Source organism: Castor canadensis, chromosome 15 (assembly GCF_047511655.1).
Source record: "Castor canadensis chromosome 15, mCasCan1.hap1v2, whole genome shotgun sequence".
Lineage (NCBI taxonomy): Eukaryota > Metazoa > Chordata > Mammalia > Rodentia > Castoridae > Castor > Castor canadensis.
Genome location: NC_133400.1, coordinates 97,696,862 through 97,710,536, shown reverse-complemented (window position 1 = coordinate 97,710,536; position 13,675 = coordinate 97,696,862). Strand labels below are relative to the sequence as shown.

The following is a 13,675-nucleotide window of genomic DNA, read 5'->3' as shown; positions in this document are numbered from 1 at the left end:
GCTGCTCTGAATTAAGGTAGTGGAGGAACAGGGCCTCCTTATGCTGAGTAACACTGGCGGCTGTTTTAAAAGTCCCAGTGAGGTACACTCCAGATGGAATGAGGTGTAGCAATCCTTCTGTGTTCCTTCCTCTGCAACCTTCCCAAGTAATGACTTCCTTTCCCCTCTTGCTCCTCAAACTGCAAGATGTCCACCTGGCCTGCTATTGTCATCCAACATTGGCCCTCTCACCTGCCAGTTTTTGAATCATGCTACCTACTACCATTCCTTAATGTACTTGTTTTTGAATCATGCTACCTACTACCATTCCTTAATGTACTTGTCTACATTCTCTCCTATTTTTGACTTGAATCTTAAGATTTAAGTATCTTTTTCTTGACACTGGCCTTGAATTTGAGTTCCCTTGCCTCAGGCTCCCGAGTGCTGGGATTACAGGTGTGCCACCCTGCACACACCTGGCTCTCAGAATCTTCTGTGTTGATCTCTGTGCTTTTTCATCTCCTTGACTTCTGTCTCAGTTATCATGTTTTTCACTCACCATCCTCTGGTTAAACTCTGGACCCATGCTGTCCTGTATGGAGCCCTACCACCTGTGCTTTTTGTAGCAATTCCAGTGTGGGTAGTGTGACAAAGGAACTACTGTTTTTACTTAAAAAATTTTAAATTACCGCTGGTGGAGTGGCTCTAGTGATAGAGTGCCTGCCTAGTAAGCTTGAGGCCCTGAATTCAAACCCCAGTACTGGGGGAAAAATTAATTAAATTTAAAAACTGATAATTCATTTTATGTGTTATTTGAAAATGCAATATCCAGCTCACATTCATTGAGCTCAGCAAATGGATAAAGAGTCTTTAATATCATCTTATAGTCAAATAAGCAAATACCCTGCTGCGTTTTAAATGGCACAGAGGCTCTCATGGTATCTGCACTGTTATTCTTATATCCACTTTTATTCTTATATCCAGGGCCTGTGAAATTTTTATATCTAAAGTGAAAAATGTATGCATACTTTTGTTTTTAGTGTAAGCTTAGTAATTCAGGAAATGTAGAAAGTATAGGCTTTTACACTGGATTGGTTCTTGTGAATCTAGAATCCAGATGAACTCACTGATGCTTCTCTAAATGCAGGACTTTGCTGTGGATGGCTTGGTCAACATAGTGGGTGGGTGCTGTGGCTCGACACCACATCATATCAGGTAACAGTCGCTCCAAAGACTTTTCCTTTTCACACCCACCGAATTGTGCTCCCCCAAGTTATATTGAAGGCCCAATCCCCCTGTAGCTCAGAATGTGACTGTATTTGTAGCTAGGTCCTTAAAAAGTGACCATTGAAGTAGAATAAGAAGGTTCATCCATGACCCAACATTATTGGTGTCCTTATAAGAGAGGACAGATGCACATACAGAAAGAAGGCCACCTACAGACACAGGATGCAATCAGCAAGCTGCAAGTCATGGTAGAGCCTTAGAAGAAAGCAGGGTGACCAACACCTGAGTCATAGGCTTCTGTCCTTCAGATGGTGGCAAAGTATATTTCTGTTGTTGAAGTCATGTTGTATGGCAGCCTAGCAGACTAATGTATCCAGAGAAATAATAAAGCAAGCCTCTGTGCGCCTATCAAAGTTTTGTCATTTTATCTATCTACAGCTTTTTCCTCCTGGAATATTGAAAAGCAAATCCCATATATAATACTCTGACTGTACAGTATTTGATATCTGAAAATACCACAGTATTTTGAAGTAGCATTTGAATGCTTAAAGGACAGCTCATGTTTCCTGTGGGCAGTGCATGGCTCCATTAGAATCTCTTCTGGAAGGAAAGGCAGTTAGGCCTCAGAGGACAAGCATGGAGAGATCAAGACAGGCACTTCACCTGGCGCCATCTTGGCTTAATTTGTGCTGTCTTGTGATTGTGTGTCACGTGAGATGAGAAAGGCTATGTATGGACTTGAATTCCATAGTTTTGTGGCTTATAGGAAGATGAGGTCAGTGGAACAGAGCAGAGCTTAGGACTGTTTGTGTTTGTCCTTTCCCTAGCGTGAGTGAGTGATGGTCATATTTTGAGCCAGTAATCTCACTTTTCTAAGTCTGTTCCACGTGCATGATGTGCTTATGCTATTGAATTGCCTAAAATAGTTCACTGATTTTGCCTTTCTTGACTTCTATGATACTTTTTTTTTTGTATAAAACATTTAATTTATTGATCTTTTGGGGGAATTATTACAACTGAGTCTTAATCTTGTGACTTCATCAACATTAACTGGTTCATTTTCATGATGCTGCTGAGGAATCAGCAGCAGAGGAACCTTGCAGAGGTTCAAGAGAAAGGCCTTTTGAGAAATGTGCCATTTCTGTGTGTTTACAGAAGCTTTATTCACTCTTTAATCATCACAGTGTTTATCTTCCTAAGGTTAGTGGTAACTGGTTTTGCTTCATTTTTAACCTTAAAGTTTTTTTGGCTGGCTGTGTGAAATGCATTCTGGGACTTCTGCCCTCTTAGTTCTTGGCCGCTGTCTTAGTTGGAGTGAGGCTTATGAAAATTCCTTGATAGCCATGTGGGAACTGTGACGCTCATAGAAGCAAAAACCTGAACCTGCCAATGCATGGCACCAGGGTTTGGGCCTCGTTTAGTAGGCTCGTTGTCTGGTAAAGCTGCCTGAAGCAGAACGAGACAGAACCGAGCTTTTTGGGCCACAGTAGCATAAGGCTGGCACAGATCTGCCTCAGTCCCTGTAAACTTGAAGCCAGCCTGCTGAAAAATTCCATTTACCTCTCAGCAGTCCTTCCTTACCGTGTGTCTGTGACAGACTCTTAACAAACATAGGGTTCTGTTTTGTCTTGGTGCTGGGAATTGAACCCAGAGTCTTGTGCATGTGGAGAGCACACCACCACTGAGCTACACCCCGGTTTTTTTTTTTAACATCTTTTATATCATGCCTGAAAGCTAGCAGTAGTTGAAGTAGCTTATCTTTGGCTTATAGACTATTTCTCTTTTTTCCGGGTCATTTCCTCTTTGAAAAGGGGAGTTGTTTTTAAATATTTGTATTTATCTTTGTGTGTCTCTGTATTTGTGCTTTTACTTAGACATCCACATACTATTTAGGGGTAGTAGAGTGAGCAGTTCTTCCTGGTCCTGATAAATTTAGTAGAGTTGCCAGGTTTTTTTTCTGGTTGGTTAAAGACATCATTTATTAAGGCTGGCAAGGTTAAAGAGAATATGAATGACGAATTTTGAGGAGTAATTGTTTTGAGATATAAAATGCTTTACAGCTGTGTTCCCTGTTTGGCGTAGCAAAAGTGGAGTGACAGGACCTGGGTCCTCCCACTCCTAGCCCATCTGCCCTGTTTGCTTCTCCTCAAAGTTGAGTCCTTTTTTCAGTTGAACTGTTGAGTTGACACAAGGGCATGTTTTATGTATAGATTTGGTGGCATGAGGACATATGTGAGCTCAAGTAGGTTTACAGTTTGTCTCTGTATAGACCTTTTTGCAGCTCTAGATTCACATCTCTGAGAGCAGAGCCAGTGTTCAGGTGACTGGACAGGCACTTAGAAGCTAAGGGTTTTAGATTCCTTGTCTGTGTACTGAGAAAAGTAAAAGGTGATTGCTGCTGCACATGCAGAAGTATATAATTATGCATAGTTATGTTAAATAAACTTAATTCATAGCTGGATATTACTTTAAATTTCTTTTATTCTGAATTAATGAATATAGTGTTTTCTCTTAACTCAGGGAGATTGCTGAAGCTGTAAAAAATTGTAAGCCTAGAGTCCCACCTACTACTGTTTTTGAAGGACATATGTTACTGTCTGGTAAGTCATGAAGATGGGTGGTTATGATTTTGGGAGCCATTTATAGAATGTATCAGTGTGATGATTCTAAGTGGTAGTGGTGTTTGTGCCAAATGTCTTGTTCATTAGGTCAGAGAAGAGTACATACTTTTCTTGGCACTTGATGAGTTCTAGGGAAGAATGCTTTGTTTTCTAGGGTGGACAATAACAGCTTCAGGGTAAATGCGAATTAAGGCCCAGGTGATGGTTCCTATGAGAATTCTGGGGTCTTTTTTGTTTGTTTGTAGCTATTGTACACTGACATTTATTTATTTATTTGGTTAGACTGAGGTGAACTTTGGGCTTTGTGCTTGCAAAGCAGGTGCTCTACCACTTGAGCCACTCCTCCAGTACATTTTGCTCTGGTTATTTTGGAAATGGGGAGGTCTGTCAAACTATTTGGCCAGATTGGCCTCCAACCACAGTTTTCCTGATCTCTCAACCTCCCAAGTAGCTAGGATTACAGGTGGGAACCACTGGTGCCCAGCTTATTGTACACTGTTTTAAAAACACGCTTGGCCACGGCCTAAGATTTTTAATTGCCAAGGCTCATTGTTGGTAATGGTATCAGCTTCTTCCTGGGGAATTTCATTTGCTTCCAAAACATTATTTGCCATATGTTTGGGACTTTTCAAAGAGTTGTATTTATTTTCTATTTGTTTCTCAACAACTCTGTGAATAGTCAGCCTCCTTTTTCAGCCATGTGTTTTGATATTCAAACAAGGAATGCTAGGAAAATCCATCCTGCCAACTGTTAGAAAATAATGTTTATATTTTTGCCTCAATTAGTGAAGTATTAGAGAGTGAGTTTAAATAGAAGAGTACATTTTTTTTAAGAGAAATTGTACATAGCACTTATGGGGAATTGCATAGTAGCTTACAGTTTCACAGCTCTTTAAAAGGAAATAATGTTGTTATGTTATCGTGAGAAAATCAAAATAAACTTCAAGTGATAACAAGAGTAATATCAACTTTTCTGAGTCAGAATTAAAACTTGAGTGAGTGAGTTTGAAGTTAATAAAAATACATCTTCAGACCACCCTTTTCTATTTATGCTCCATGAGGCAGAGGATGAATTAGGAGAAGTGAGATTTATGATTTGGGGTAGATAGAGTGGCTTTGTCAGAGAGAAGCAGGGCAGGAGCATTTATTTCATCCCTGGAGGTCAAGGCTGTGTGTCACTTTAGCTGAGCACTTAACAAAGTATCCAGCCTTTGCCAGAATCAAGACAGCCATTTACATAGCATGTTTTAGAATTTATTTATAAGAATAACAAGATGCTTTTTCTCCAGTTTGAATTTCATAACACTGTTTCTAAAAGTTCTTTAGCATTCACCTTAAATTTTGTGTGACATGAAGCATGATTCGTTTTCTTTCTTTCTTTTTTTTTTTTTTTACCTTTTTTTATTGTATTATTGTAATGGGGTACATTGTGACATTTACAAAAATTCTTACAACATGTCATAGTTGAATTCACCCCCCCCATCATTCTCCTTTATCTTCCCTCCCCCCATTCCTTGAATAGTTTTAGCAGGTCTCATTTTTCCATTTTCATTCATGAGTGTGTACTATTTCTACCATATTCACCCTCATACACCCTTTCCTTATATCCTCCCCCTTCTCACTGGTACCAACCCCCAGACAGGACCTGTTTTACCTTCCTGTTCTCCATTTTTGAAAAAAGACATTTTTGTTGGTTTAAGATAGTTATGCAGGGAATTTCATTGTGATATTTCTATCTATCTATCCATCTATCTAGATGTAGATATATTATAACCAGAATTTGTTCATGCCCTCTGTTTTTCTCCTTTCTATCTTAAGTCCACTTCTTATAGTAATTTCAATGATTTAAAGATTCTACATTCATTCTTTTTTTTGTTTTGTTTTGTTTGGCAGCATGGGATTTGAAGTTAGGGCTTCATGCTTGCTAGGCAGATACTCTTCCACCAGCCTATATTCATTCTTGTATGGAAAGTACATCAGCTGTATTCACTGAAGCATGCTTTCTTTATTTGTTCTTTAAATGGCACTTGATAGAAGTGCTGCTTCTGTATGGGGTACTTTACATTCACACTGGATTAGAAGCACTTTGTTGCAGTGCTGTTAGTGGTCACATGGGTACTCTTAAAGGTTAGCATCCCCGCTCCTGTCCAATGAATCTCCAGGTTGACCTAACAGTCAGGGCTACTGGAAGAGAAATCACAAGCCCAAACTGGAAAGTGATTATTTTGTGATTCGGTGAGCAAAAAGCCTGGAGTAGTGTTGTAATAACCCAGCTTATCTCATTATTTTCCTTCTCTTCATCTCTGTTTCTTCCTCTTCCGATGTCCTGGCAAAGGAATCATGAGCCATTTTCTTTTATTAACAACAGCACTGGTTGCTGGTGCTAAGTTTGTGCTGATCAACATTGCCCAGCCTCATTTGTACAATAACAGTATAAGGCAGGGACTTTACTGTCCCTGTTTTATAAACTCAGAGGCTGTGTGTGGAGACAGTTGCCTCAGGTTGTGCAGTCAGGTAAGTGTTCTGAACCCAAGGCTGCCTGTCCTGAGAGCCAGCCCACAGCCATCCAGGAAGACTGCTCCTCTTATTACTGTAGAAATAACGTGTAGGACGGAGGCAGTTCAGAGCATTTCCGTAGGGGTGCTTAGTATACCGTGTCCACATGTGTTACTTGACACTTGCCCCTGAATTGACCTGTGTCAGAGGAGATGGTATTACTCCTTAGCAGACAGGGAAATAGGTGCCAAATGCCCAGTAGCTTGCCTTGGGCAGCTCATTAATGAAGGACTTGCCACAGTGACTTCTGTCTCCTGGGTGTCCACCTGGGTCCCTTCTGGGTCCCTGGTTTAGCCTAGCTGGTTATGGGTTCTTGATCTCTAGATCAAAGAGATGAAGTCTACCAGAGCTGTTGGTGGGATCAAGAGAATTTACTCCTTCTGGCTTTAAGCCGATGTATGAGCAGACAGCAATGGAACAATCCTTTCTCTCATTCATTCTTTTCTCCTTCCTTCTCTCCCTTCCCCACTATCTTTCTTTCCTTCTTTTCTTCTTTTTATTTTTTTTTCCAAACAGGGTCTTACAGTATCATCCAGGTTCACCTGGAACTCACTATGTAGCTTGGACTGGCTTCAAACTCAAAATCTTAAAATCCTCCTCTCTTAGCCTCCTGAGTGCTGGAATTATAGGCAGTACCACCACACCTAGCTCAATAATTCTCTTTTTATTCTAACTTCTTCATGACTTTTGCCCCCAGACTCTTGGTTAAATAAGAATATGATGGTAGTGTTTCTTCTTTCTAAGAGATGGTACGGTTCAACCCATTGGGATATTCACAGTATAAATCCCTGTGGTATTTCTTCCTTTTGGAATTTTGGTTCTAAATGTGGCTGCAACAAGTGGCCTTTGTTACACTTGAGTCTCCCTAAAGGAGGTCGTATCCTTTTTCCCTATTGGCTCTCCCGTGTGCTCAGATGAGCTTTGGCATAGAAACTTCTTTCTTACTGAAAACATTTGTGTCCTTCTCATGTCACCCAAAGGATTTTTTAGGAAATTTTCAAATGCTTCTCCTTTCAAGGTCTACAGGCCTTCCAGATTGGACCGTACACCAACTTCGTTAACATTGGAGAGCGCTGTAATGTGGCAGGATCCAGGAGGTTTGCCAAACTCATCATGGCAGGAAACTATGAGGTAAACATTTCATGAGACCCCAGAGCCCTGCCCTGTGCTTGGCTAGGCCGCATGTCACTGAGCCGCACTCTGCCCCTGGTAGTGCTGTTAGCAGAGCTGCTAGACAGTGTGTGAAGACAGTAATGTGTTCGAAGTGTGGGCCTATGGGAGGATGAGGCTTGGAGAAATTGGAGCTGCTCTTGTCAGTAATTGTCAGAGTACTGCATTTGGAGCATGAGGGAAATGAAATCTAGGTTCTAGCTGTTAATTGTTAAGTAAGAAAATGCATTTTATGTTGGCCTGTCAGAAATCGTTCTAGGGAATGGAAAAGCCAAGAAAATTCCTACTCACTTCTTCCCAACCACATAAATGCTGATTGATGAAGGTATAGACTGAAACCAACTAACAAAAGAGATAAACCCATGCCTTGGGAAGTTTGTGTGATGGTTTTAGCTATGGTTTTTTATTGTGCTGTGGGGATGGAACTGGCCTTGCTCATGCCAGTTAAGTGCTGTCTACCGCTGAGCTACATCCTCAGCCCAGCCATTGTGTTTTAAGCTTGGTCACTCAGTGAATGAGCAAAACTTGATGTATACACAGCCTGCCTAAGACATCTTGATCAAGTTTGTTTTTTTGTAGGTAACCAAGTTGAAAATGGCTGAATTTGGTTTGAGTTTTAATGATGGTTAATTTTATCATCCACTTTTCTCACTTTAAGGTTTTGAAACCTTAAGGAAATAGATCTTCCAGAAACTAGTATCAAAGCAGATTTAGTTTTCATCAAACAGAAAATGACCCATTAACCTCCCTCTTTGGACGTGTTAATTACTCTTCATGGTGTCCCAGAGTTGTGTCTCTCAGTGCAGGGCCTTGTTCCCTGGTTCCTTATCTGTTGGTCCCCTTCCCTTTATTCTTGTTACTCCTCTTTGTTGCTGAGTTTCCATCTTAGCTGTCCTCTGAGTTTAAAAGTTCTGCAGAGCAATGTTTTCTGTATGCAGGATATAATCCTTCTGTCTTCCACCTGGGCCTGGAGCCTTCCCACATGATCTGTCATCCGTGCGTTCTGGAGGTTTGCTTCTGCTCCGTATCTTGGCTCGTTGTGCCCTTCTGATGCACTAATGGATGTGCAGGTCTCCTGGTCATGTGGCGTTGTGCTCTGTAATTATAGCAGGGCTTCTACTTCTGTTTTCATTCTTCTGCTCATTCCGTGGTGTCCCTTTCAGCTCTTGAGTTGATGGACTTGACACTGGGAGCAGAGATCACTTTAGGAAGAAGCAAACTGGTGGATGTAATATCATTAAACCATGGCTTTCTGTGTGCCAGTCACTGTGCTGAGCATCCTGTCATTGCTCACTTAATCTTCACAGCCCATGAATAGGACAGTTCGTTGTCATCCCCATTTTACACATGTGGGAGGGGCAGCTTGGGGAGGTTAAGTTATTGGCCTGTTGTTTCACAAGTCAGTAATTGATGGAACCAAGTGCAGGTCCGTGATCACCCAGCTGCCTCTGGTGGAAACAGTAGAAGGGTGCAGTACATGCAAGCAGGGACAGGTGGAATGGGTTCTCATTTGAATCTAGCATTCCTTACTCAGTGATCCCTCACTGCTATGTGGTTTCATGGAGAGAGCACTGACCTGAGAGCAGTGCCAGTCCAGCCTTCTTGCTCAACTCAATTCATCTTAAAAGAAGCCATGTCACATCTCTGAGCTTGTTTTGGAAGGTTTAACCTTTAAATCATTATTCCATGACCGATGAAATAGGTCAGGTATTGGCATCTCCATTTCCCAGGTCTTCTGTTCTCTGTTGCTTACCTTGTCTCTCTCTCTGCTTCCTCAGTCTCTCCCCCAGTGGCTGGCTGAGGACTTTCCCTCAGTTGGCTCTCTTCATTGATGAGAGAATTTCACTTTCTAAATAATTCTAGGTATTTGACTTGGACCTTGAGTGGCAGTTCCCAGTAGTTTAATGTGATTGTGTCATGTACCCCCAACTAGATGTAAACCCTTCAAGAATAGGGATTGTGAGTTATGCCTCTTTTTGTTTTTTGGTGCTAGGGATCGAACTCAGGGCATGATGCATGCTAGGCAAGTGCTGAACCACTGAGCTTCACTCCCAGCTCTGAGAACTTTATTTTGATTTGCCAAATTTGTGATTGTTTTTCTCTGTGTAAACTTGGCTCACTAGTAATTGTGTTTCCTGTGGCATATGCCAGAGGGCTTCATGCCTGTTCTGTCACAATGACTGATAAAAATTCCTATTGATTTTCTTGGACTAAGAAAAAATCAGGACAACGTCAGCATCTGTTGTTGATTTTATCCTTGCTTATTTTGTTGCACTGTGAAGTATTCAGTGAAGACAGTTGGCAAGTAATATAAACATGAATATTTTGCCACTAGGAGATAAATAAGACCTTTCTTGGTTTTCAGATACTCCAGATTTATTTGGAGGAATAAACTAGTGCTCAGAAAAGCCATGAGGAAAGGACATGATAAACCTTGTGATGTTGGTGTTAAGAGGCCACGGGTCACTCTGTTCTTGGAGAGTTGCAGTACCAAAGGAGTCTTCCAGTATGAAGATGTGCTGAAATTTATCTCACATTTCTTTTCATGTGATTTGGATTAATAGCCCATGAGAAATACTTTGTAAATTTTGGCAAACACTAAAGAATTACATGAATTTTGAGTAGTTTCTCTAAGGACCTTTCTTAAAGGAGATGGAAGCAGTGTGGAAAGGTAGAAGCTTTTGTTTCAAGCAGAGGGGTCACCTGATCTGTGGCACAGAGCTGGAAATGTGCTTGGCTAGGTAAAGAGTCCAGTGGGGACCAAGTGGGAATTTCATTTGAGTGAAGAGGTGGAGTTAGCTTAAGGGTTTTGATCACTAGGCTGAGGAGTTTAGCTTCTTTATGTTAGGAAGACAGCCTTGCTGGATTCCAAGTAGTGAAATGATGTGATGGGAAAAATGTGAGAAAGCTTAATCTGTGGTGAGTGCTGGTAGTGGGGCAGGGCCAGAGTCGGGGTCTGCTAGGTTTAGTCTGGCACAGTTAGAACGAACCACTGGGGGTGGTGAAGGATTACTTTTGTTAGCCTGCTCTGAGTTACTGTCTTCCTCTTGCATTCCTTCCTCAGGAAGCCCTGAGCGTTGCCAAAGTGCAGGTGGAAATGGGAGCCCAGGTGCTGGATATCAACATGGATGATGGCATGCTGGACGGTCCAAGTGCAATGACCAGATTTTGCAACTTTATTGCTTCTGAGCCTGACATTGCTAAGGTTGTACAGTGTTTACTGTGTGTAATGTGAGGGAATGTACTCCACTTGCTATGTCAGTCTTTTAGCTTTGTTACTTGTTTCACAGATCTGTGCACCATAAAACTGCCTTTCTGATTTCTTACATTGAGCACACAGTGGCTTCTGATTGTCAGCTTTCTTAACTAATGGTAACCTTTCCAACGTAAGGCAGAGTTTGGGCAGAGATTCAACTTCAGGTTAGCTGTTTCCAAGACTTCTAAGATTGATCATGAGCACTGATGTTCTCACGTGTCTGGACAAATGAGAACCACCTTCCACAAGTTGGAAAGATGTACTTACCTGTTCTGCCACACTGGTTCCATTCTTGCCATGGCCAAGCGAACTCAGTTAGCCCATCTTTCCTGTAGGAAGAAGGGACCCTGTTAGGCTTATCAGAATAAGACAGCGACATAAAGAAGGGTGAAAGCAAGGTCAGTTTTAACATTTGTTCTTCAAAAAAGGTGAATGTTAATTTTTGTATCAGCCTTTAACAAATTTTAGAGGGACTCTAAAAACTTTAAAGACATTACTTCATTTTTTTGGTCATTAAATCTGATGAGAAGTGAATTTTGAAGTTGTTTTGGTTTTTTGCTGGTACTAGGGTTTGAGCTCAGGGCGTTGCACTTGCTCAGGCAGATACTCTACCACTTGAGTCATGCCCCCAGCCCAGACTGTCAGCTTTTTATTAGGCATCAGCAAATGCTTTCTTAAGTTGGACGTCTTAAGTAAGCACTGTATTATATTCATCCATATTCATTACTGAAAGCCTCACCATTTCCTGGAGTAAACGTTTTGAGATTTTTAGGGGCAGAAAAGCTCAGTGGCCTTTTTGAAGTTGGTTCATAGTGGGCCTAAGGCTGGCTCCTCTCAGCTTTTGCTCCTGGTGTCCTCCTTATTTCTCAGATGGCTGGTCATACCTGCTGTACTTGATTCATGAACTGTAATGATGAAAGTGCCTTGTCAATTATGAAGGCCCTCAGGTAATAGAAGAGTTTATTACTTTGTGTTCTGATTGCCACAATAATTTTTCTTTCTTACGTTTCCTGGTTTTGATCTATCACTGAAATTTACTGGAGGCCAAATATTAGTCAATTGGGGTAGAGTATTTAAAATGTTTTTCTAGGACCTGGAGTGGTGGGTCACACCTATAATCCCAGCTGCTTAGGAGGTGGAGGTAGGAGGAGTGCTTGCCTACAAGTGCGAGGACCTGAATTCAAACCCTAGGACTGCAAAAGCAAAACGAACAAAAAGTTTTGTTAGCACATTTTCATCCATAGGGTGAAATACTTGAGACAACAAACTCTTAGCAAGCTCTTTAAAACACTGGTTTGCTTTCACCATTCCATTGGACTATTTTTCCTAGCAAACCTTGTCATAAGGAGAAGCAAAATCAGCAGAGTTCTTGTTCTTTTTTGCTGACTTTGGAGGGGTGGCTTAGGGAATCGCTGACTGCACACTTAAATGTATTCTGCCCTGAGAGATGTTCCTGAATTCACCTCTCCCTTCCTCCCTTTCATACACAGGGTTTGGAGCCTGAGCTCTGCATTCGTGGCAATCTGTGTGTGCTTCAGGTGTGCTAGCATTTACTGTACTCACGTCATTTATCTCTATAGGCTTGGTGAAGCCAGGGACCTGTCTGCCACACCATTGTCCCTGTATGGAACCTAACGTGGCAGGCAGTGATTTATTGACTGCTTTCAGTGGCGGGGCCTTGGTCAGCTGTCCTGCTTCATTTCTTTGTACTAATCACATCCTTCCTTTTACCTCTCTTGCAACAGAGGCATGGCTAGAAAGGAACCTGTTCTCATTTGCACGTTGCAGTTTTGTCCTTTATTTTAGTTATATGCGTTTGTTGAGAATTAGATCTACTTTTCTTTCTAATAATAAAACTTATTTAAAATGTTTCTCACTCAGGAACTTTGAATTTTTTTTTTTTTTTTTTGTGGTACTGGGGTATGAACTCAGGGCCTTGTGCTTGCTAGGCAGGTACTCTACCACTTGAGCCACTTCACCAACCCTTTTTTGTACTGAGTATTTTTGAAATAGGGTCTTGAGAACTGTTTGCCTGGGGCTGGCTTTGAACTGCGATCCTCCTGATCTCTGCCTCCTAAGTTGCTAGGATTACAGGTGTGAGCCACCAGCGCCCAGCTAGGAGCTTGATTTTCTGTAGGGAAAATTGAGTTTGGATCTTTGTTAGAGGACTGTTCCCAAAGGCCATATGCTCAACATTAATCCCTGAATACAACAAGGAATGTCTGAATCCCATTTGATGTATTTGCCTTGGGGTTTAGGTGTTTGAAAGTGTAAACTGGTACTGAAACCAATGAACTGATCTCACTGATTCCATTCTGGTCTTTGGGTAATAAATCCTGCCCCATGCATGTATTTTTTGGCAAGCTGAAATTACTCCCTGTATTTTCGGCTTTAGGCTTCAGCAAGTATATTCAAATTCTGTCCCTAATACACTATGATTATTTATTGGAGTCTACTTGGGAGCCCTTGGGAGGGTCTCGTGACTCGTGGCTGCGGCCTCTCTGTGGTCCTGCCCTTCTGCTTCAGGTACCCTTGTGTATCGACTCTTCCAATTTTGCTGTGATTGAAGCTGGATTGAAGTGCTGCCAAGGGAAGTGCATCGTCAACAGCATCAGTCTAAAGGAAGGGGAGGATGACTTCCTGGAGAAGGCCAGGAAGATTAAGAAGTTTGGAGCTGCTGTTGTGATCATGGCTTTTGATGAAGAAGGACAGGTGAGTGATTTCTGTTGGCCTAGCTCCATTGCATCACCCAGTTGAGGTGGCAGTGGGAGAAAACAGAGCCTGGAATACCTCTGTGTCTATGAACATGCATACAAACATACATATACATAACATATATTTATATGAAAATTTGGAGAAAGGTTGA

At 41.6% G+C, this 13,675-nt stretch overlaps 1 protein-coding gene across 10 annotated transcripts in view; it reads left to right on the top strand.

The window, feature by feature from the left end:
* The window catches only part of Mtr (5-methyltetrahydrofolate-homocysteine methyltransferase), a 94,729-nt gene that overhangs the window by 26,274 nt on the left and 54,780 nt on the right, over positions 1–13,675 (top strand). For 8 of the 10 annotated variants that reach the window (XM_074056809.1, XM_074056806.1, XM_074056811.1 and 5 more), the window contains 6 exons: positions 1,127–1,194; positions 3,727–3,806; positions 7,402–7,514; positions 10,618–10,758; positions 12,300–12,347; positions 13,336–13,521. In XM_074056809.1, the coding sequence (XP_073912910.1) occupies positions 1,127–1,194; positions 3,727–3,806; positions 7,402–7,514; positions 10,618–10,758; positions 12,300–12,347; positions 13,336–13,521 (636 nt within the window). The remainder of the gene's footprint in view (positions 1–1,126; positions 1,195–3,726; positions 3,807–7,401; positions 7,515–10,617; positions 10,759–12,299; positions 12,348–13,335; positions 13,522–13,675) is intronic. The other 2 variants (XM_020157477.2, XM_074056810.1) reach the window with 2 other exon arrangements.